The sequence below is a fragment of the Cryptotermes secundus genome, unplaced genomic scaffold, assembly GCF_002891405.2.
Source record: "Cryptotermes secundus unplaced genomic scaffold, Csec_1.0 scaffold968, whole genome shotgun sequence".
In the NCBI taxonomy this organism is placed as follows: Eukaryota; Metazoa; Arthropoda; class Insecta; order Blattodea; family Kalotermitidae; genus Cryptotermes; species Cryptotermes secundus.
In genome coordinates this window covers 526,134-551,897 of record NW_019719376.1, presented here as the reverse complement: position 1 = coordinate 551,897, position 25,764 = coordinate 526,134, and the positions used below count along the sequence as shown (strand labels likewise).

General features: G+C 37.8%; 2 protein-coding genes across 7 annotated transcripts in view; one reads left to right on the top strand and one right to left on the bottom strand.

Moving 5' to 3' along the window:
• Nucleotides 1–3,266, bottom strand: part of LOC111865906 (28S ribosomal protein S18a, mitochondrial) — a 14,836-nt gene extending 11,570 nt beyond the window's left edge. The window contains exon 1 of the mRNA XM_023854348.2: nt 2,836–3,266. Coding sequence (XP_023710116.1) covers nt 2,836–2,944 — 109 coding nt within the window. The 5' untranslated portion in view covers nt 2,945–3,266. The remainder of the gene's footprint in view (nt 1–2,835) is intronic.
• A 76-nt stretch (nt 3,267–3,342) lies between these two features.
• LOC111865788 (translation initiation factor IF-2, mitochondrial) overlaps nt 3,343–25,764 on the top strand; it is an 84,733-nt gene continuing 62,311 nt past the window's right edge. The window contains exons 1-7 of one of the 6 annotated variants that reach the window (XM_023854090.2): nt 3,343–3,479; nt 7,844–7,916; nt 13,008–13,073; nt 13,467–13,617; nt 14,696–14,807; nt 15,773–15,953; nt 20,129–20,289. In XM_023854090.2, coding sequence (XP_023709858.1) covers nt 7,879–7,916; nt 13,008–13,073; nt 13,467–13,617; nt 14,696–14,807; nt 15,773–15,953; nt 20,129–20,289 — 709 coding nt within the window. In that variant the 5' untranslated portion in view covers nt 3,343–3,479; nt 7,844–7,878. The other 5 variants (XM_023854081.2, XM_023854103.2, XR_002843041.2 and 2 more) reach the window with 5 other exon arrangements.

Sequence of the window (25,764 nt, the reverse complement as noted above, 5' to 3'; positions counted from 1 at the left end):
GTATATGTGTGGTGTTAACCGACGTTTCGGAGGAACGTATCGCCTCCATCTTCAGGGTAGAAGAAAAATATAAGAAATCTGCAAGCAAAGAGACCGTGAGAACTGGTAAAAGCAGACTGGTGTTGGAAATATACAAAGTTATGTGAGAGCAGAGAAGGAAGGGGGGAAGGGATTTCTTATATTTTTTCTTCTACCTTGAAGAGGGAGGCGATACGTTCCTCCGAAATGTCGGTTAACACCACATATACACAGTGCCAAATCCCAGAAGACTGCTTTCTTCATAGTCACCGCCGTGAAAGCCTCAAATCTTACATAAGTATATGTTGCTGTCTTGTCACCAAAATGCAGGGCAAAATCATGATATAAAGAAAGAAAACAGATGTTTTGAAAATGTGGCACAATTCAGATATTTGGGAACAATAACAAATCAAAACCAGATTCAGGAGGAAATTAAGAGGAGACTGAACTCGGGTAATGCTTGCTACCATTCAGTCCAGAACCTTTTGTCTTCTTGTCTGCTGTCCAAAAAACATAACAATTAGGATATACAACACTATAATTTCGCCTGTGGTTCTGTATGGGTGTGACTCTTTGTCTCTGACATTAAGGGAGGAACATAGACTGAAGGTGTTTGAGAACAGGGTGTGGAGGAGAATATTTGGACCGAAGAGAGACGAAGTAACAGGAGGTTAGAGAAAACTGCATAATGAGGAGCTTCATAACTTGTACTCTTTTCCAAGTATAATTAGAATGATCAAGTCAAGGAGGATGAGGTGGGCAGGGCATGTAGCATGAAGTAGGGAGATGAGGAATGCGTATAGGATATTGGTGGGAATGCCTGAAGGAAAGAGACCACTGAGAAGACCAAGGTGTAGGTGGGTGGACAATATTAAAATGGATCTTAGAGAGACAGGATGGGATGGTATTGATTGGATTGATCTGCCTCAGGATAGGGACCAGTGGAGGGCTCTTGTGAACATGGTAATGAACCTTTGGGTTCCATAAAATGCTGGGAAATTCTTGAGTAGCTGCAGAATTGGCAGCTCCATGAGTAAGTAAGTAAGAGTGTAAGGCCATGGGCTGGTTTCATTTGACTTACAACAGGAACCAGTGGTGGGTTCTTGTGAACCCAGTAATGAACTTGGAGAGTCCATAGAAGATGCAGAATTTTGTGACTACTCTGCTCTGTGGAATTAGTTAGCAAATGGAATATGTTGAATTATTTCAGTCAGTGGCTCTGTTCATCAGGAGGAGGCAAAGCTAAATCTATGATCAAATATCCTAAAAGTAAACTAGCCACAGTTCAAGGAAAATTCTGCAAGATAAAAGAGTGGAAAAATGTTCTCCACATTTGAGCATGCGCCTTCCCAAGCGTATTCCTTACTATTTTAGCAACAAACAATTGGCTTCACTGCTTGTATGATAAGTCACATGTCACTGCCCATTACATAGTCTTATGTAATACGAACTTCAGGTAAACAGCAAACTGGTTACTAAGATGTGCCTTCCTGACACTTTTAGCCCATTAATTCAGTTCTGAAATATGAACAAAAACATGTGTCAGTGACTAACGATGGGGCTTGGACTGATTATTGAATTTATTAAATACTTATGACTAGCAGCTACAGATGATTGTTAACACTTTCACTAATCTACACACTCTACAAGTCACTACAGCACATACAAAGTCTTCTCAGTTTGTTCTGTTCTCACTGGTCACTGCCTGGCAGTGGCTTCTACCAAATGTTTCAGAGGAACATACTGCCTCCATCTTCAGGCTCCAGCCCTGAATACAGAAGCATTATGTTCTTCCAAATTGTCAGTAAACTTCTGTCAGATTACACAGCATCACAGTCCAAAAGACAGTGATCTTCACAGTCAAATCAATAAGAATATCAAATCTCATAGACTTTACAGGCTGCTAAATTGTTTCAACCTATAAAATTACCAAACTGGTTATCAAAGCAGTAATATATCTGTATTCTGAAGATCCTAATATGAATCTCAGCTGCAGACTAAGGTTTAACATATGTTAAGACTATGTGCTCTTTCTTGGCCATTTAAAAATGGTACGTCATGGCTACTTTCTCCAATATTTCTTCTCATTCATCATTTGGAATTAGCATATCTTATTCTACCATACACTATGTAACTACAACAGTTAACATAGCATTTAAAATAACTGACTGAACTTGTATAAAAACTGCAGTGATGGTAATACTGAACCTAATAATGTTGTGGTTGGCACTGCACTTCAGCTATAATCAAGCTGGGTTTAAATAACAAATCTGTTGCACTTGATGGCACCGAGCCACAGACATCCATAACTCACACTTCGCCTTACTCCTGTATATGCTTCTCTTTATGTTGTGAAACGTAAAACAGGAAAAGATTTCAACAAACATCCACGTGAATTACACGTCAAATTACGTGAATTTTTAAAATGTTGACATAACAATGTCTTTGTTGTGACATGACTTTATAACACTAACGAATCTGAATTTGGGAGGAAGCAGGGTTGACGGCATAACTTAAGTACTAGTCCGGTATTTGCCAGCAGGAACTGTGGAAACTCACAAAAAGAAAACCTGTCAAAATGACCGCTGTCCGGGCCGAGATACAAACCAAGCACCTCCAAACAGAAGTTTGGAGTGTTACCACTATACCAGCCAGCTCAGCACCAATAAGTAAACCTCAACATCAGTAAAATGTTACATGGGATATTTGAGACTGATCTATGTTTAGGCCTAGCAACTACAAATAATTTGTTAATATAACAATAGTAACAAGTGCAATCCGTATTCCAAAGCTGTTCCTAATTCTGCGTTTACTTACCCTCTTTAATCATACGTGTACAAGTTAAATGAACACTTAGCCGTGGTACAACTAAGGCCGTACCGCGGCAGGAACACCTCTGCCATAGCTTTAATGTTCCCAACAACATATTCAGGTGTTACAGTATAAACCACTACGTCAGTATAAAAATTCTAAAACATGTTATAAGTAGTAATACTTTATGTACGTCTATGTACTGCACATAACTTTTCACAAGAGCTCGAAAGCCATCTTACAGTTCAACTTTGCCAATAAGATGGATGAGAAAATCCCTCATATTATGTCAGAAAAATGAAACAATAAAATTGTTGCTAACGCAAAAATGCATCTTAGAGAAATACGTTGTGTTGGTATGGACCGTACAGACTGTATTTATCTAGCCAGGGATAAGGAACAATGGAGGGTTCTTGTGAACTCGGTAATGAAGCACTGATTTCCATACAATATTGGGAAATTTCCTGAGCAGCTGCGCAACTGGTTACCTTCCAGGCCGTTAGCGCCGTTAGCATCGTTCAATGGCTCTACCCGGTAGCGGAAGAGATATGTTTATAAGTATTACATGTGCTTAGACCTGGATAGACAGGCTATAAACAATTTGTGTTAATTATGGCTACTCCTGTTATACGACTAAGTATTTTAAGAAGGTACAAGTTGTCGTTATTTGGTTTATTAATTTTGTATTTCGGCCCTTACAGACATAACCAAATCTTTTAATATTTATCAAATGTGTAATGATGATATACAACATTTGGGATTACAGAGCTGCTAAATGTTGTCCAGCGTCCATTATTCTAGAAGAACATAACTTTTCGGAGACCGGTTCTTTTTCCATGCTTAAGTGAAAAGGTGGGGCTGCACTCGTTCTTGTTATGTCTATTAAAAAGAATTAATCTAGATTCCTGCAGATGAAAAGGCGGGTTTTCGCTTAATCATTTGGGCCTGACAGGAAGAATTAAACACAGTTACTTGTCCAGTGGTAAGGATGCAGTTGTTCATTTGAGTCTATTATGTGGAATAGAGAAAAATGGAGGAAATCTTTAAAAATGGATGGAAAATTAATGCTCTCTCTAATACGGTATATAAAATGTAAATTAAGTAAGAGATGTGGTTTGGTTTCCCATCAAGGATGGAGGCAGCATATTCCTCCTAAATGCTGGTAAGCATCTATCAGGCTATGTGGTATCACGTCCAAGAAGACAGCAGTCTCAGTATTCACTTTCACAAGAACCTCAAGTGTCAAAATTATTATGGCTTTCTTTGTTACCATAACATGCCTGAAATGGCAAAGTGTAGCCTTGACAGCAGATTCCTCACCTCACCATACTATTAACACTGGCATTTTGTCCAACACCATATTTAGCTTTATCTGCTTGACTTTAATTTTGAATACTCTTGTGTGGAAAGTATAGATTTGTGGAAAGTTTCTATGTGAACAATGGTAATCAATGAAAATTATGATAAGTGTTAAAAGTGCATATTGTGAGTTGAATGATTGGAAGATATACATACAGTTTTTCTGATATTGTTTTATGAAGACCTGTAGATAAGTCTTGGTGAAGATAACGTGTTAACTAATGCAGGTTTTGGTGATGCAAAACTTGTGAATGACAATTTTAGCCATATCTCAGTTGTATTGCATGTACCAAAATTGTCTACAAATTTGTTATCTGTGAACTTAATTGTAAACAAGGGTATGATTGTGTTATTCACCAAAGACTGTTGCAACTTATATGATTCTGATGATTTTGTGGTAACAGGAAAGTTCTTGCCAAAGCATATCCCGAAAATGGGATTTATTGTTTAAATACCAAAGCTAACTTGACCCAATATGCAAATACTGCAACTAAAGATAAGATCAATGCCAAAGAGAATAATGATGCATGTGAGAACTCTTGTACTAATACTGTAAAGAATGAACAAGTTGCAGGTACCCAGCAAATTGATGAACAGCTGTTGTGGCATAGGCATTTTGGGCATTTAAATAGGGTTAGCATGCGGTTGCTTAAAAAAGGTTTAGCTAGTGGCATTGATTTTCAAGAACAAGAAGATCAGTCAAAGAAATGTTTTCCATGCCTGGAAGGCAAGATGACAAAGAAGCCTTTCCTACAATCAAAGAACAAATGGTCAAAAAGGATACTTGATCTATTACATTTAGATCTGGTTGGGCCATTTGAAGTACCCTCTTATGGGAATGCAAAATATTTTTTGACTATTGTGGATGATCGTAGTATAAAAATCTTCATTCGTTTCTCGAAACAAAAAGGTGACACATATGAAGCCTTTAAAGAATTTATGAAAATGGTTGAGACAGAAACCGGATTGACTATAAGAGCTGTTTGTTCCGATATTGGTGGTGAATTTTGCAGCAAATTATTCAATGACATGTTAAAACGAAAGGGAGTTAAAAGGGAATTCTCTGTGCCATATAATCCACAACAAAATGGAACTGCCTAACGAGCTAATCACAGTATTTTGAAAAAAAAAACAAGGTGTATGTTGTATGATTCTGGTTGCAACAAAAGATTCTGGGCTGAAGCAGCACAAACAGCCGTATATCTTTTGAACAGATCACCTCACAAGAAACTAAAGAACCAATTGCCCGAAGAAATATGGACAGGAGAAAAGACTGATCTCTCCCACATAAAAATTTTTGGATGTCCAGCGTATGCACATATACCATCAGAGAAACGCAAAAAATTGGATGCAGTGAGCAAAAATACATTTTTGTGGGATATAGAGAGGATAGTAAAGCTAATCGGTTATCAGATCCCCTCAATCCGTCTCAAATAGTTAAGGCAAGAGACGTAGAATTTCTGGAAGAAGAAATTATAAACAAGAAAGAGAGTGAGAAAGGATTTCAGCTTAAAGAGATTTTCCAGAGTTGTCAAGTTTCTACCTCAACCCACAAGATGAAAGAATGATTCTGCAAGAACAAAACCCCGAAGAAGAACAAACACAAGTAGAAAATGAAGGAAATGAAGTTCCATTAGAGCCGAACGGCTTAGAACAATTACCAGGAAATTTGGAAGAAAGATGATATCCACTTCAGAACAGGAAACATAAAGAATTTCCAGAATTTATTACTTACTTAGCCATGCATAAAGATGAGGAGTCAAAACCAGTCACATATGAAGAGACACTGTAAAGCTCCGATAAATCTAAATGGAAAGAAGCTATTCAACAGGAGTTAGAAGCTTTCAAACAAATGAAGCATGGACAATAGTAGACAGACCGTCGAATAAGCCAGTAGTGAAGTCAAAATGGGTCTTAAAAATTAAACGAGATGCTGAAGGAAATATTGCATGTCACAGAGCACGTTTAGTGGCGAAAGGTTGTAGCCAAACAAAGGGAAGAGACTATTTTGAAACTTTCACTCCCGTAGTGAAACACTCATCAATGCGTTTGTTATTTGCTTTAGCTGCTAAGCATGATTGGAACATTGACCAGCTTGATGTCTGTACTGTGTTTTTAAATGGGGATATTGAAGAAGTTATATATATGGAGCTTCCTGAAGGATATGATATTAAGGGGGAGCCTAATAAAATTTAAAAGTTAAAAAAATCAGTTTACGGACTAAAACAAGCAGCTAGGTCATGGAATAAGAAAGCAACAGAAGTTCTGAAAAGCTAGGGTACAAGCAAACTTGTTCTGAACCATGTATTTATACCAAACAAAAGGGTAATTCTGTAATTAATATAGCATTGTATGTTGACGACTTCTTCATATTTTATAATGACAATGTTGAAATTGAAAATTTAAAAAGAAAATTGCAACCATGTTTTAAAGTCAAGGATTTGGGACCAGTTAAGAAATGTCTTGGAATGGAAATGAACAGAGATAGGGCAAAGAAAACTATAAAGTTAACCCAAACTCAATATTTGAACAATGTTCTTAAGAGATTTAGTATTCCTAATGAGACTAAACCAGTTAGTTATCCAACAGAACCAANAGTCTGCTTGACCGTGTCTCACAGTGTTGTCGCTTGCAGATTTACTTATACTTTTTCTTCAACCCTGAAGATGGGGGCGATACGTTCCTCCGAAACGTCGGTTAACACCACATATACACGGTGCCAAATCCCAGAAGACTGCTTTCTTCACAGAATATATTGTTTGCACTTGAGACGGAGTTTATATCATTTATCATATGGAGTGCAACAGGATGCTTAAATATAATATTCATATAATTGTTATGTATAGACTCTTGGATTCGTGTTTGATTATGGTGGTGCTGTTTTCATTCATTTTTTCAATTAGTATTTGATGTAGGTGATGATATGTTGTGTCTTTTTTTATTTTGAAGCATGGTCACAGTCTTGGTATGTTACAAGATGTTTCGGAAGAGGGGATGTATTTGTTGGTTTATTTCTCTCATATTTTGTCTACCATGGTATTTTGTTAATGTCTCTTGATATTTATATTCATACCTGGTAAGTGGCATCTTCATTCTTAAGGATTTCCTATTTTATTTGTGAAGTACTGTCTTTGGAATATTATAATTTCAAATAGTTCTTTGCCAAATAGTAGTGTGTGTGGTCAAATCAGTGAGGATGTAGAATGTATGGGAAATGTAAGAAGTACATACAGAGTTTTAATCTGGACACCTGAAGGGAAGAGACCACTTGTAAGACCCGTATGTCATTGGGAGGGAAGTATTAAAACAGACTCTAAATCACGTGAACTGGATTCAGCTGGTTAAGATAGGGTTTTCATGAGTTGCTGTGAACATGGTCTTTAACCTCTAGGTTCCATGGAAGGTGGGGTCTTTATACCATTACCAGCTGTGCAAATATTACCTCCCTAAGAAGGATTCTCCTCTGTGGATTGTTGCTATTTCAAATGATGCAATTGGTTGATTGGATAATCTTTATTTGATGAAATAAAATAGTACTGGATGAACTTACATGAATTCTTCGTAAGGATCAATTCTGTATTTAGTAATACTGACTCACTTTTTTGTAACTGTGCAGTAATATCTTAGGATTTTTTTTTTTCTTTTGTAATGTCAGTCCACTTCATTGGCTGTCTTGACTGATCAGCTTTAATGGCTGCAGTCTGTGAGAACAGTGAAACTCTTAGCAGGTAATGTATTGGTCATGTTGGGGATGGTTTTATTCTATTCAGCTTTGCTTTGCTTGTCTGAATTGGTATGTGCCTGTCTCTTCAGTACTATATGATTGGTGGTCTTTATGCTGTAAATTCTGGAACCAGCTTAATGCATCCCCTGACTATGCTGAGGTAACAGATCCCTCCAAGGTGTCTCAGTTAAAATATTCTCAGTTGTATAATGGGTATTATATTGTGACATGTTGCGCTATGGATGGCACCCCTCCCTCCCCACCAGCCGTGACGTGCTGAGTGGAGCCGAAGTGAGCCGAGTCCCAGCACACTGGTCGCTATGCAACGTGAGTAAACAGCGTTTGCTAAGCAAAGCGGGTAAACAGTGGTTGCTAGAGACGACGGTAATAACAGTGATACCCATTACGTAACAGGCAAACACGGCATCAGGCAACAGTGGTGCCTATTACGTGGCTGTTTTCCCGTTGTCCAGCTGAGGGTTTATAAGGGAACTACACAGCCACCGAAGACAGTTCTCAAGGCAGCAGCCTATGAGTTGAGTGGAATCTAGCCAGCAGTTAGTTATGAGTTAGCCAGGCAGTCAACCAGTCAGTTGTAGTCCAGCATTTGCAGTCTAGTTTTTGTGATACTGCTGATGGCAGTAATTGTGAGATTGTAAACTGTGTGATTGTATGAGCGAGTGTGGAATAAAATTCGCTATATCCGATATGGCATGAAGTTATTTGTCGCATTATGCACCCAACACGTGACGGTTTGGTGTCAGAATTTGTTTATGAACTTCAACACGCCTTGACGAATAATCGAATTTACGGGTGCATAAAGTGTTATCTTACAAAAAGATAATGGACTCACAGCAGATGATGGAACTCCTGAGGGAAAAATGGAGGGCCGAGAGAGAAGCTGCCGATAAAAGTTTTGACGATAGGTGGAAAACCTGGGTAGAAAAGAGGGACCCTGACGACAAAGCCTGGCGAGAAAAGATGGCCACCTTGCGCAATATTTCAAATCTGCTGCCTGATTTTGAAATGAAGAGATGCCTTTTGCAGCCATACCCATTCTTATTTTTCAGAATTTTGCTTGCAAATTTACATACTCTGCCACAAAGTTCTTTCTCTCATTATATTAATACAGTACATTCTCCAGTTTTTTTGTTGTTGACAAATCAGATGACGTGTCTTGATGTCCTTATAAGAATACAGTTGTTAAGCTATCATCAGTGGCAATTATTTTCCTATTGCAAAAGCTCCTTTTAATTCCTCTCAATTACATTTAGCTCATTTGTCCTTCTACTCAATCATTACCATCTAACAACAATAACAGCAGTAACAATGACGACAGTCATGCCATATACGAAACCCTCTCTGTCTCTTCCCTCACTCCAAGACACACATCATTTCCGTATACAGTCCAGTATAAAGAAAATGGCCAACACCATACTGTATACATTCAGAATTTTTTTTATTCTTTATGATAAGAGATTATTTTTCTTTACAAACATTAATAGAATGTGTAGTTGCTAAATAGTGAACAAAAAAGATATAGGCAAATGTCTCTGTTACTGAAAGTGTTTGACACTAATGCTGTTAGTCATACTAATGAAAGAGAGTCTTACTGCTGCTACCATCAGCTTGCTCTAGGAGAGAGGATGGGCCTTGTTTGATACAGCTGTTGTGTTGCAATATGTGGGAGAAAATTTATGATGAATTTAAACCAGATAAGTAAATCCATTACCTTGTATGTGTTATTTTCTTTGGTTAGAAATATAATGGTTCATGTTTTTCCCAAAGAAGCCCTCTGTCAGTACCTGAAGAACACAGCAAAGATAAAACATTTTGGGTCTCATATTTCCATTTCCAAGTTCTTCCAACAGTACTGGCATGAAGGTTATCAAATGGAATTCAAAAATATTCATGCATATTGGGTCATAAAGTTATTATTCTTACTGGGGAATTCAGACATTGACAACTGGCAATTCAGGCAGACAGAATGTTGGATTTTAACAGCAGTCTGACCTGTTGTTAGATTTCTCAGAGCTGAAGCTTTTGTCATATAACACATTTTGCAAGCGCTTTTTCCACCAGGGAAACGTATTCATAATGTCAGTCAGAATGCTCCTCAAAGATGAGTGTTTTATGTATCATAATTTAGTTTATGTTGAAACTTGGTCTCTCACATTATGGGAGGAACATAGACTGAGGGTGTTTGAGAACATAGTGTTGAGCAGTATATTTGGACCAAAGAGAGATGAAGTGACAGGAGGTTGGAGAAAACTGCACAATGAGGAGCTTCATAACTTGTTTTCTTCTCCAAGTATAATTAGAATGTTCAAGTCAAGGAGGATGAGGTGGGCAGGGCATGTAGCACAAATGGGGGAGGTGAATGCATATAGTATATTGGTGAGAAAGTCAGAAGGAAAGAGACCACTGGGAAGACCAAAGCATAGGTAGGTGGACAATATTAAAATGGATCTTAGAGGGATGGGATGGTATGGATTGGATTGATCTGGCTCAGGATAGGGACAATTGCAGGGCTCTTGTGAACACGATAATGAACCTTCGGGTTCCATAAAATGCTGGGAAATTCTTGAATAGCTGCAGAATTTGCGGCTCCTCAAGGAGGACTCTGCTCCGTGAGTAAGTAAATGTACTTAATGTATGTATCACATGAACCTTAAATGATTTATTAAGCAATATGCTTCTGTTTCTTGCATTTTATGTCAAGCAAGACTTAACATAAGTCATGTTTTCACATTTAAATTTGGAAGCAAACTTTGTTTGCATATTACATTTCTTAGTAGCATATAACGTACCTATCAAATATTTTCTCTACACTAGCTGTCTGATACTGCCTTTAGTGAAATCATCTCTCTTCTTATCAGATCTTTTCTTTCCTAGTGTGGTTGAAATTAAATGTTTAACCAGTAATCTTTGTCTTCTAAAACCACAAGCATATTTAGGTTGTACTTGTATTTTAACATTTTATTATTACGATACCTGATGAGTTTTTTGGTCCTTCCTCCAGTGAACTGCAGTTTGAAGTTATATATATTGTCACGTGTTGGGTGTATAACACGCGACAAGTAACTTCATGCCGTGTGGGATATAGCGAATTTTATTTCACACTCGCTCTTACAATCACACAATTTACAGTTTCACAACTATGAGTACTGCTATCTGCAGTATTACAATTACCTGGCCTGTGAATGCTAGACTACAACTGACTGGTTGACTGGTGACTCCCTGGCTAACTCATAACTCGTAAGTAACTGTTGAATAGTGTTCGCTGCTCCTTATTTAGCCTTGGTACAGACAACACAGAAAACAGATACATAATAGGCACCACTGTTGCGTAACGTCGTGTTTACCAACTGCCTAGGAACAGTTGTTGCACGGACTCCCCGCTGTGTTTACAAAGGCGTTGCTGGGCAGCGCTGCCAGGAGTTGCTTATGGCTACGTAGCAACTGTGGCATCCCGTGTTATGTCACCGCATGGTAAGGGGTGTCTACTGAGTGTTGCACACTGATCGATGGAAGGGGGGTATGCGATGTCACTCGCGAGATCACAAGAGTTCACGCGACCCCCACCTCCCGCTACGCCATCCACGTCACAATATATATATATATATATATCTCACACTGAAGAAGATGGTTCAAGTGGTAAAACTTCTGATGTATATTTGGGAGATTTTTGATTCAAATCCTGATATCCTGACTGAGGTTCTTACTTGGTTTCTTGACAAAAATTTTGGTACACTGTCTTAAATTAGGCCTTAACCATTTCCTTCCACATCATTTCCAATTCATCATTCACTATTATCCAGTCATTTGGTCCTATATGGTCACACTTAGTGAGAGTAACATTAAATGAATCGTGCTGATTCTTAAGGCGGCACTAACATGTTCAGGTGCAGTGTGCAGTAAATTTGCCATGTTACTTCTGGCTATCAAATTCTTGTTTTGGAAAAAAGGTCTCTGATTGCCTTCATTAACCGAGAATTCTTTCAGGGTGTCTCTTAGATGTGGCTGGTGTTGCAAAGTAAAGAATTCCACACAACACAAATGTGAAGGCACCAAGATGACTGTAAATGCGAACTATTTGGAAAAGTTTTATCATGCTAGTTTTTATATAATACAGGGTTAGCCTAAAAGAAATAGACACTTTCAATATTTTATAGCAAACAAAGTATTATTGATATAACCAAAATACTTGCATGGAATTCAGTATATATCTTTAAATTTGTATGACTAAGTTACAAATGTTCTGTGTATGAGACTTTTGTCACACGGTAGATATCAGTATGATAACCCAGTTCATTCTAAACACCGCTCAACAGACCAGAGCATGGCACTGACAAGTTGACCACCAAGAATTCCGATCTAACTCCCACTGATTTTTTTTTTGTGGGGTTATATCAAAGACAGTTTTTGGTCCTCCACTTCCTCTAAGTACAAATGATCTAAAACAATGCATCTCAGCTGTTATGTGTGTTCACAAGGACATGCTCCGGTGTGTTTGGAACGAATTGGATTATCGTATTGATATCTGTCGTGTGACAAAAGGCTCACACATAGAACATTTGTAACTTAGTCATACAAACTTAAAAACATATGCTGAAAAACCATGCAATTATTTTGGCTATATCAACAGTACTTCGGTTTCTATAAAATGTTGAAAATGTCTATTTCTTTTATACTAATCCTGTATATGTACAGGATAAATACTAAAACTTAAGTTTCAGTTCTTAACACTGCCCTTCAAAGGCTATGGAGTTCATAACATTTATTTTTTATGCTGTTAAAAAGGAAACAGCTTTTTCTTCTTACAGTAGCTCCATCCACTATGTGATCACAACTGATAATCCCCTGTTACAGCCAAAAAAAGCACTTTGCATTTATGAGAAACTAACAGAAATAACACATACACTGTTTTTCCTTCCTTCCTCCTTCCCTCTTTCTTTCTTTTTCTTTCTTAACTTATTACAGGTGTGATTTTGTGGAAGTTTTGTTGTAAAGTTGTGTACTACAAATTATTTGCAGTTATGAATTCTGTGAAGGTTGATATTAAATTCTGCAAATTGTAAATTATGGTTCCCAGGAGCATCATGCTGGGAGATCTCATTCAACACACAGGACTTTTACCCCATAAGGTTCCATACACAAGGTATGAGGCACCCATTTTTGTGTAAAATATTCAGATTACTACTGGTCTTCTAATCTGTTAGGTTTCAGTTGTGAGGGTCCCATCCATGATTTTATATGTTATTATGCTGCATGAAGTTGCCAACAATTTTGGCATGTTTACCCTGTTTCTTATAGAAGACCATTCTGAAATTTAGTTAAAATGAGCAAAATTCATGTCTCTCTTGACAAATGTGTGAAGAGTATGGTGGAGTAGGCATTTCACTTCTTAAATAACAGTTGATGCACATACATGGCTAACTATATAAATTAAAATAAGCTGTGCTTTTTGTATTCTTATTTATTTTGTTTCTTGTTTTGTGGCAGAAGTGGAAAGTTGTCCAACTATTCTAATTCAGAGTTATTACTGTTTTAGTTTATGGGGTTCAGCTAGGAAGGATATTTATAGAAGAAATTCCCATGTATGGAACAAGTGTTTGTCCCAGCAGCCCAACATTTGTGTTCAGTGTCGATTAATGCATTTGTCTTTTAAATGGTATAAGAAACGAAAGACTGCAGAGGATAAGGTAAGTACGTTTTTAACGTAAATATAGATACAGTGTGCATGAAGATGAAGCTTCACACATTTGTACCCTTAGCATCAGATAGCTGTGAGTGGCTGTGGGTAATGTGCACTTGGGGAAGGAGCTCTTGATGCCCATTTGATAGGAGGGTGAATGGGTAACGGACTTGTTCTGGTTGTGGTAGTACTGAGAAAAATCTCACCAGTCTTGCCAGGAATTGAATGCTGTCCATTCAGTCCATAGGCCACACTTTAAAAACTGAATTAAAATAAAATCTTATTTTAGTTGTTGCTTCAGTGAAAATAATTCTCCATCTATATTCAGAATTTCCAGTTATTTAGTTGTGGCTACAATGTATTTATGCCAGGAAAAATTATTCTCTTTGTATTTTATTTTTCAATTTTTAATAGTATTATTCCTTTGAGAACCTTACCAACAGCAGAAAGGTAATAGTAGTGTGTAAAGCTGATCTAAGAGCTGAAGCTTATTGTTTCCAGTTTGTGCTTTTTATTTTTCTCATTTATTTTTGTGCAGTCTTTGCATGAAGTGGATAAATTGAACACACAATGGGAAATGTTTCAGTCTGACCATATCTGAAGCTGCTGAAAAGATTGTGATGGAACTTTTAAATTGGGATCTACACTAAAACTTGTTAAGTAAACTTCAGTTTGTTTATTGATAAAATATAATGTACTTTTTATGAAGCTCCTACAAAACTTAAAAACATTACAAAAATTTATATACAATATAAAATTTAGGTTCCATTGAGGTCCAAAAATTTGTTTGTACCATTATTTCTGTTGGCAAATATTAAAAATATAGAAAACAATGATTTCTGACTTTGTACAATAGTATGTTTCATTTTCAAATGATTTATGTCTACAATAAGGGAACAGCAGGGATATTGAAATGTGCATAATGTGAAAAAGCTTATTCAGAAAATATGTGCGCTCCATTACCATTCATTTTTTGTTACAATATAAATAATAGTAAGACAGTTCAGTTTCACATATTGGCTATGAAACTTATGCATGAAATGTTGATGGCTTTATTATATACAGATGTCACTTTTCCTTTACAGAAGCCTGCTGCAGAAGTACAGTCTTTTTCTAAAGCTAAGGATAAAGAACCAGTTGCTGTATGGAGGTACATGACAGTAGCTGATGTTGCAAATGCTGTAGGGAAAAGTGTTGGTAAGTACTGTAATATTTATTTTTATTTTGTATAGCTAAATGCATTTAGCACATTCATTCAGTCTCTTGAACAAAAGTTCATTTCCTGTCAAGTCTTGTAGAAAGTGGAACTTAGGCAAGCATCCTATTAATATCTTCTGCTATTACCCAGTATCTTGTGAGTATCATGGACAAGCACTAGTCTCACTGCCACTTATATGTATATGGTACTTACAGAATTTTGTCTGACACCTGTTGCGATTTAACAATCTATTTTCTTCTGGAAGAATATCTTTATTCTCATAAAGTTGGATAGGATTGCCAGATGTTCAATATCAAAATATGGAAGGCACAATTTTGTATGATTGAAGTGGGAAAACTACTATCTCTATAGTAAAACCCAAGGATCTAACACTGTTAATGGCAACGCTCATTATGCATCATTCTAAGACACTTCAGTGGAGTTCACATCGTAAGAACTTCTGTCCCAAAGGTTAGTGTTACATTTGGTGACCTTTCCTGTCAAAATTCTATGTAAAGGTCAAGGTAGAGCTATCCTTATAACAGGCCCTGGAGGCCCATAGAGTAATTAGATGACAAGGCTTCCACATTTCCTAGACAGTTGGCTCACAGATGGTGGTGAGGTTGTCAGCCTTACATACGTATTGGCAGCCCCTTAACCCCAGGAAGATTCCTGGTACTCATTCCTGTTAGAGGCTGAGTTGACCCCAGTGCAATAGTGCAGTCGTTCAGCTGGAAGGATTATGTCAGTTAAAAAAATCCAGTCACCTCATCATCAGGACTTGAACCCACAATCAACTTCACTACCAGTCTGAATTATATGCTATTTACATGAAAGAACATAAGATGAAGTCTGGATTTCATATTGTAAACACTATGCCATTGTCAGATGATGCATACATTTTAAATTATTTATGTTAGTTCCAGTTTTTATAGCTTTTATTCTCTTCAGTTTTTTTTTTCAGATCATGTATTTGAGGTCATGATGTATGTTGATAACTCTGTATACTATGATAAGCCATCTTCTGTTATTGACAATCTGCAAGTTATTCAAGATATTGTGAAGAAGTCTGGTATGAGAGCTCGCACAGTGCCCCATCCAGACCTAAATGTATCTGAATCATTAAACAAAGATGCAACAAAGCGGTTAGTAAGATGAAGTTATCACATTATTTGTTAGTTTAAATTCATCTACAGTTGATTGCACCAAGTATGGGTGTTCTGTTCCTGGAGTTTACCACGTTCAGAAAATTTAATATTTGTTTGGGAAATGGGAGCAGGTGAATTTGGATAAAAAAGTGCTTAAGTAGTTTCATAGTAAAAGCAGTTTGCATACAGTATAAAATATGTTACAACTAATAATATGCATTAAAGATATAATCAGTTACTCTGAGAGTGAGAAGTTTAGGAGATGCCATAGAGGATGAAATTATTGTAGAAACAGAACTCTTCTTACCCAGATAGTCCTACACTGATGTCAGCTGGATAGAAGAAAAATCATCCTCTATGTGTAAACTAGCATTGGCCAGAAATTGTAACTGTGTTCAAGGCCCACCGTTGGACTCCACTTCTTCTTTTGTCCATTGTTGTTGGTTGGGTGTCGCTTACTTGTGTGGTCCTCGTCGTTGGCTGCTGGAGCTGCTGCTGGTGGGTGCTGCTTAACTCTGCTTACCCATCATCCTTACCACCTCCTTTTCTGGTTGTCCGGTAATTAGTAAATGGTTGGGTGCCAGTAAACTTATTGGAATTCATTTACAATCTTGGTGGAGAAGGGGGGAAGAATTGATAAGGAGATGATGGTGGTGATGTGCTACTTCAAGATGATAGAGATGAGAAATCAGTCCCAGGGGTATTTAGCAGGGCTCACTCGGATGGGGACCTCTTTTCTACTGTGTAAGCATCACCGGTTCACAGTGACACTTTATTGCACTGTTAATCACTTGTGCACAGTCAACTAGATTATATCCTTTATGTAGGACTCGCACTGGTGCCTGTAGAATTACTTAAACAGCTTGCTTAAGTTTCCAAATGGATTTCTGATATCCTAAATTTTACTCCAGGCTGAATCAATAGTCAGCTGGTGGTTACGCTCACTATTATTATAACCACACAATCTCACTTAACAGAATTTATAGTCAAATGTATGGTGATACAGATTTTGCGTCTGAACATTTGGTGAGCTGGAATACAACTAACTTAACAGAATTTCTAACAGACTTTATAGTCACACAGATATTTCGTCTGAAATGTCTGCGAGCCGGCTTTCAACTAACTTAACATAATGACTTCTTCTCAAAACTAAAGTCCTGACTGTTTCATAACTGCTTACAAGTCACCTCCTTAAATTTCGATGATTGGTCAAATTTGAACAAGTGGAGTTTACTTCATTTGCTATTCCTCCAGTCAGTTCCAAAATTCAAGGGAATTTGTACTCTGATGACTTAACGTAACTTTTGACAGCTGTTTGATGAATACTCCGCTTGGCATGGGTTTTGGGCCTTCCCGCTTTTGACGTATGGTGTCCTGGACCTGTCAGAGATCATATTCCCAAACAATTCCGATGAGCAAATTTTCAGTAGAATTTCTAGGAAAAAACTGCAAGGGTCCTTCCTGTTTCTTTTTGAAGCTGTGTAACGAGCCGCTTTCTTAAATTCAAGAATTGTACTAAGCTGTCATCTTGAGAGTAAGAATTGGCCTATGTCCCTCTTGGATTATTATTGTTCGTACAAGTAAATATCATCTAACAAGGTGAGTAACACTAGTAAATACATGTTCTTAATTTAAAACTGGGATGTGGCTGACAGTGCAGTTACAAAATAAACTTGTAAACATCTTCAACAAGAGTGGAAATTGGATAAATACAGAAGTTTGTCAGTAAAGGGTCATTCATAATTGCCTATTAATGCCCAGTGCTAGGACCCACCCCACTTTAAATTAAGAAATTTTGGAATTGTAGATGGAAGTAGGAAGTCTGGAAGCATACACTGTAAGCAGTGGGTGGTTTAATGTTGGGCTTATAATTAGAAGAACATGGAAAGGAACAAATCATGTCTCAGTTACATGACTTATACCATTATGTAAGCAATAAATTTGCTCTGCAATTGTAGATGGTCTGTGGTAGGAGGACACAGTGGTAGAGTGTCTTGAAGAGGATTTTTGGTTGGACACTTTTTTGTCAGTCTGGTCAAGATTCTGAACACAAAACGTATACCTAGTTGAAGGCATGAGGAGAAGAAGGAACACGTGAGAACGGAAGTGCAGTTGACATCCCCCAGTCCACCTACTGTCCTAGATCCCTGTTACCTATAGCTAATGTTAATTACTTAAACCAAGCAACCTGAGAAGCTGAGCTGAAATCAGTGTAGGGGGTAAAATTAGACAAACTGAAAGGGAAGCCAGTTAATGTAAACACACAGCAGGGTGGAGTATGATTTTCATATACGAATGTAACTTGTTTTATATATTAAATGTGTTAGGGCGGCCACACACCAACTGCATCAAGACAAGCATCAAGACATTCATCTGTAATCTGTCAAGATGACAGATCCACAGTATCTTCCAAAACAGTTCCTCCACTTGATGTGATCTAGAGCTTTCTCTTTCAAATGAAAATATTCTCTTCTCTCCCCAAGGTCATCCAGCATCTTCTTACGTCTTCTTCCTCGTCTTCTGGTCACTTCTATCCCCCCTCTATCTTTCCTTCAATAACTTCTTTTAGAAGGCAGTTACCGCGTAAGATATGACCAATCCAATTAGACTTCTGTTTTCTTATTTCATGTAGGATATTCCTCTGCTCACTGACTCTAAATAACACTTCTTCATTTCTGACATAATCGGTCCAACTGATCTTCTCCATCCTTCTCCAACACCACATTTCGAAACTTTCCAGGTGTTTCTGATCTACTGCCCTAAGTGTCAAAGTTTCAGCCCCATACAAAGCGATGCTCCAAACGTAGCATTTCACTAGTTTCTCAAATTTAAGTCCAATTTGCTGGTAAAAAGATTCTTCTTCTTGCTAAATGCAGCTTTTGCCATGGCAATCCTAGATTTAATTTCACACGTACACCTTCCATCATCTGTTAACAAGCTACCCAAATATTTAAAACATATCACATTCTTCAGTTGTTTTTGGTCTATCTTTATTGTGACTGGGGTTGGTTGTCTCAAAATTTTCATTACTTTTGCTTTTTCCACATTCATTTCCGTGCCATAGCACCTTCCAATTTTGATTAGTCTATCAATCATACCCTGTAGCACAGTTTCTTCCTTAGCCATTAACACAAGGTCATCTGCATATTTCACAGTTTGAATAATTTGCCCTCCTAATTTGAAGTCTCCAAGCCAATCCAGAGCTTCTTTGGTAAGGCATTCGCTGTACAATTTGAACAAAATTCGTGATAAACAGCATCCTTGTCGAACTCCTCTTCCAATCTTCACACTTCTTGTCTCCCCTCTGTTCATTCGCACTCTAACTTTCTGATCCATGTCCAATTTACTAATCAGTCTTCTTTCACGCCAATCATTACCTGTTTCCTTTAGGATCTGCATTAATTTGGTCCAGTTTACACAGTCAAATGCCTTCTGCCTGTCTATGAAGCAAGCACACAGTTCTTCATCTATCTCCAAAGACAAAAAGTGCAGTCTTGCTTCATTTGTGATTCATCAGCATGAAGCTGATGTCAGCATCGTGACTGACCGGTGTGCAGCGGTTTTCATGATCTCATTTGTTTTAACTGTGCTCCTTTGCATCATGTTGCAGACATCGTGTCTTGGCTGTTATATGTCTTGACACATGCCAGTGTGTGGCATACCTTAAACCATGGGCTGTGTTTTTCTGCTGAGAGAATATTCTAAAATCCAGCACAAGGGATTGCTGTCTAAATACCAGTACTATTGGGTATTGTTGGTGTGATCTTGTGATCTGGTGGCAGCTACCCAGAGGAAGAAAGAGAAGCTTGGACATAGGAGTTCTCTAGCTAACTTCTTTCTCTGCTTTGTATAAGAAGTGGATGTCATTGATGGAATTTTAGAATAACTTTCTCCCTCTGGTGATGTGCGCACCAGTAAGTGTCAACAGCTGAGAGATAATCTCTCCCTTGTTTCATATAATAGTGATGGCAGCAGTTCAGTTTCTCTCGCCCTAGCTGTGGTCACAGTTCTCAGATTCTTGTACTTGTAACTTGATAAGATGCATATGATACACACATTCCATTATCATACTTCATAGTAAGAAATGTGAGGCTGGCTAATGGTACATATAAAAGGAGACTTCTATATGGACAAAATTATATTATATTAATATGTTTGTACCCTGATAACAGGCCACCTCCTGATCCTTCTGTTCTTGTGAAACGTCCGCCAGTAGTAACTATCATGGGGCATGTGGACCATGGGAAAACAACCCTCTTAGACTCTCTTCGAAATACATCAGTTGTTAAAACTGAATTTGGAGGAATCACACAACACATTGGAGCCTTTTCAGGTAAATATAGACATTTAATTGTATTTACTGGGAGGAGGTGTGTGTGAAATTTCCCTTTGATTTTTCTTTTTTTTCTTGAGGCCTTTCAGTTTGAAAGGCAAAATTGTATAACTCATATTTGAAGCAATCCAGAACTTCTTGAAAATTGAACAATTTACTCACTGTTCTTTCTGCCAGCAGTCTTATACACATTTGTTGCCATAATCCATTCTCAACAATATCCTCTTTTATTTAAACAATCTTTTGCTTACTGATTACAGTGTTAATTCATTATTAAAGCCTGCTATATTATACATAGTATGTTGGGCCAAGTTAAGTATGGATATTTTTAAAATATTGTTTAAAATTATTGTTTACTGTGCCATGACACTGTCTCAGACCTTCTCATATCCCCATTCCCAGAAATGCTGTCTTTTATTTATGAGTATTTCAGCAAACATCTGTTCTTCCATTTCTAAACACATTCATTGATATGACCTGTTTCCAGCAATGCCCCCCGTGTTATTTCAGCAATCTGCTTCTATCAGATAAACAGTTCTCATTCAGCATTAAAGTCCGATATGCTGTATTTCATCAGTTAACAAGTACAGGGTGGGTTTTTAACTTATGTTGCTTAAATTTATTATCATCAGTTCTTCAGTTTTAAATGTTATGTGTTACAGAAACTGAAATGTGACATGTTCTTTTGGCTGATTAATTGTGATGAAAGTTTATTCACAGCATGCTGCCTCTTACACAGGGTACAAAAAGTATTTGCACATCCTGTTTTTCTTCTTTTTTTAATTAATTTTTATGTAGTATATATGAGAACGTATTATGATCATGAAAACCCCGATATTTAGATTTTGACGGATTTTATATGCTTTGAGCCTCCCAGATATGAGAAAGTAGTTTCTGGAATGAGTGTATATGTATATATGGATCTGTGCCTTGCTGGTTGGATGGATTTTGTTCATATTTGGTATTCATGGGTTTGTCCATCATAGGTCGGTTCCAGGTGAATATGAACATTTTAGTTTCAAAAATAGAGGTCCTGTATGCAGGCCCCAGAAACAAAATAGCAGTTTTATTGAAAATTGCTGATATGATTTGGAGTAGATCTCAATAATTTATGGAGACCATCTCCTTGAATAACACTGCATATATGGTGTTTTCAAGAACATGGTATGAGTTCTGGGAGACCAAACACAAATGTCTATACTTTGTTGAAACTGGTTTTACTGGTCAGATGGATATCATTGTCTGGTATTCAGTACTTAGCAGTAGTCTAATTAACAGCAATTGATTCTGTAACATGGTCAAGGTCAGTCATATGGGAACATGTGTGCTTTGTTTCTGCACAAATTTTCTTAAATAATTTCCAATATACAGGAAATAAAGTGATATATCACTTTGTCCTAAGTGAAATTATTAAGCACTGATTAACATTTAATAAATCAATGATAAAACGGTACAGTAACTCCAAAAACCATGTCATGGACAAAAAGTTATTGGCACAGTGCAATCGAAATGAAGTTGATTCATGTCATATCCTGTATGGGAGTTTAGTGTTTTATGTACATACCCTTAGCTTTTATTACAGCTTGCAGCCTTCTTGGAATTCACTTTAATACATTTTCAGTGATTTCCATGCCAGTTTTTGCCCGTGATACTGAAATCCCCTTGAGTAACTTTTTTTCTTCAGAATTTTCATTTTTATTACTTCTATCCAGAAAGTGGCAAAAATGTTCTGTTGGCTTGAAATTCAGTGTTTGTGGAGGAGTTGGGAGCCTTGGTATACAGTAGCCATACCCTCATAGTATGTACTATATTTTTGGACATTATCCTGTTGAAAGTGATAAGACTCATTTAAGCCCAGTTTCAACATACTGTTAGGTAAATTGCTTCACACATTGTTAACATATTCTGGTTTTTCACTATACATTGTGCTTAGCTGAGGCTGAAACATGCTGCTTGATACTGTGTGAACATAGAGGGAACGATGCTGGTATTTCCAGGTATGGTGCTGACTGTCTGTGCTTTAACAGAACTTCATTATTGATTACTGTAAAGACAGTGACACAGAATTACTATATTTTATAAAAACCGTTATAATTAACCCTCTCCTACCTTCAGGCTTTCCTTGTAACACATGAATTAATTTTGCATGCCTTCTAAAATTCAGAAGTGAATAATTTGCCATGCACATGCACACCACACCACTACTTTTACACTGTGTAATGGCACTTGTTGAATGGCAAGAGGATTCTCTTCTCTCTGTATTTATACATTTTTTTGTGTACTGACATGACTACTAACATGAGGTCTAATGACTAAGGAATAACAGCTGTGGATCCATAATTCTGTCTTGCACATTTTGCAGCATTGAGGACAATTTCATGATGTTATTTACAAAAGTGAATTATTGCTGCATTACCTGGTAACTTGAACAAATTTTATCAAGCAGGAATGCTTCTCACTTGTGTTTGGAAGGTGCTCAATTAGGGTCTTGGCCTGTGTATGTGTATAAGGGGTGGACCATAAAATCTGGCTCTTGTGCTGAGACCTTCAATGATCTGATGTGCTTCCTCTTTGGATTACCCCTTTATTAATCATAAATACAAACCACTCCGTCCAATGTGACATATAAGTTTTTGCTACATTAAAACTTATCTCCCTTACATGTTTCAGTCCTTACGAGCCATCTTCAGAGGGAACATTATTTCAAACGGGAAACTACCATCACAATAGGGGTTTTGATTTAAAATACTGTAACATGTAACGGTCCATTCTAGTGTTTCCATAGAAGTTACTCCTCTGGTTTGCCGACACGTTACAATACATACACTTATATCCTATAATGCACAGTACGCATAAAGTCGAACGTTTCACAATCACAGCAGCTTCCTGGTGTTGTAAAGTTTTTAAAAGTTTCTAGATGTTATTTAAAAAAAAACCTTTATTGTCAATAGTTAATTTTTTTTTTAAACCACGTAGGTTCGTGTCCATACTCCTATCATCCTTCTTGTATGGGGCAGATTTTGTGCCGCCTGTGTATCTTGATGAGGAGGTTCTTGATGTCGTCCAGGGTTTGTTCGTGGCTTGCTGTGTTGTTTTCACTGTAAGGGAGATAAGTTTTAACGTAGTAAAAACTTATATGTCACATTGGACAGAGTGGTTTGTATTTATAATTCTTAGTGTGACGGACCAGAATGAAACAAATCACCTTTATTAATCCTACACTTTGAATGAAATGTAGGATTTTATTTATGAGGGCATCATAAAAGTCACTTGGTTCCATGAAGAACTGACCCAGGTGTGAAATCTTAAGTAAGGTATGGCCTCACAATCACATAGGATATGTGTGGCTGATTCATCTTCTTGTATTCACCTTTCACAGGTTGAGTCATCTGTAAGTCCCAGTTTGAAAAGGTGTCCTTTTAGGTGGCAGTGTCCAGTAAGTAATCCTACCACCCATCTTAATTGATCTCTGTTTAATTTCAAAAGGTCCTTTCTTCTTCTGGCAGAGGGTCATGATATAAATCCCTTTGCCTGTTTGAATCCGATTGTGGATTCCCAGTGTTTTTTATGATTTCAATCTGTCCAGTTCCTGTTTGCTTTCTTGGCAACTCCAATTGAGATGCCACAAGCTGGTTCAGGTCCAATGAATGGATGTTCAGATCCTGTTCTTGCCAGTTGATCTGCGGTTTCATTCCCTGCAATACCCTCATGACCTGTCACCCATATCAGTTGAACTCTGTTATGTCTGTCCAGTTGTATGAGGGATTGGTGGCAGTCCCAGACCAATTTTGAAGTGATTTGGTGTGTACCAAGTGCTTTAATTGCAGCTTGACTATCTGATAGGATGTAGATGTTTCTATTTCTATAGTTTCTATCTAAATTCTCAACTGCGCATGCCTTAATGGCATACACCTCTGCCTGGAATACTGTGTACTGACCAAGGCTGAAACTACATTTCTGCCCTGTTCCATCACAATACACCTTATCTCCAGTGCCTTTATTTGTCTTGGAACCATCTGTGTACCAGATTAGTCCCCCCTTTCTATCAGGTTGAAACCCCTCTTTCCATCCACTTCTATCAGGAAATCTGATTGTGAAGGGTTTATCATAGACATGTTTCGGTAACATTTTATCAGACCCCATCTGTAGGATGGATTCTTTTTTCATGTCCCAAGTCAAGTATGCATGTTAGAACCATCAGATTTAGGTCTCTATTGATCGTTGCAGCATAATATGTAATCNCAGTCTCGTTCCATCACGATGCACCCCAGCTCCAGTGCCTTTATTTGTCTTGGAACCATCTGTATACCTGATTAGTCCCCCCTTTCTATCAGGTTGAAACCCCTCATTCCATTCATTTCTATCAAGAAATCTGATCGTGGAGGCTCTGTCGTAATCATGTTTCAGTAGCATTTTATCAGATCCCATCTGTAGGATGGGTTCTTTTTTCATGTCCCGAGTCATGTGTGCATGTCNGCGACAAATAACTTCATGTGGGTCTTGGATTTAGCGAATATTTATTGTGCTTCACATCTACAGTCACATGCTTTACAATTATTATCACTTGCAGTATCACAATTACTGCTTCCACTATATCTCGGCCAATACTAGACTGCTTTCGGCAGCGGCCTTCTGAAGACTGTCTTCTGTCTGTATCATATGGCGACTAGGTTCCAACTGTCTTCAGCGGTGGCTTTCCCAAGACTAACCCATCTCCAAGTCCAAGTCACATTGCGACTGACCATCGGTCAGTCAGTAAGTCTTGGTGTCTAGCCCCATCTGGGGCTCGTGACCAGATATTTATTACTGTTGAATGTTATGGTTTTGTTTTTTTTGTGGGGCGCCCTCTCTGATGAGAGGATGGGACTGTCTTTTTTACATGCTACTAGTCCTTGCAAGCACAGTCTTTCTCGGGTCCGAGTCCCTTGGGACTCAACTGTATTTTACTGTCTCAGATTTGAGACTTCCCTTTTAGTCGCCTCCTACGACTCGCAGGGTCACGGTGGAGGTATTCAACCCCGCCTCCACACAGAAACTCTTAACTTGTCTCTTGTTGAAGCTGGGCTTTTATAGCCTCGGCAGTTGCTATGCAATGAACCTTCTGTTGTCATGCAATGCTTCGAACAATTCATTACCTTTCATCTCCTAGGAAACACCTTTGCCCCAGGCAACGGCCCACTGTTATTGCATTGTCGCTGTGGGAACTCTCCATGTATTCGTCATAACCGTGGAGACTCACTGTAGGCTGTTAACTTCCTATTGNCTAATAGGATTTCCATTGAAGCTGTTGGAGCTGTTCTCATTGCTCCCGTAATTCCCAAGCAGGCTGTCTTTTGCCATTTGCTTAGTTCAGCCTGACTTGTTTTTAGTTTAACTCTAGGCCACCATATAGTGGCCGCATAGGTGATTATGGGTCTTACCACTGCAGTGTATGTCTAATACACCACCTTTGGTGTCAGTCCCCAAGTCTTCTCA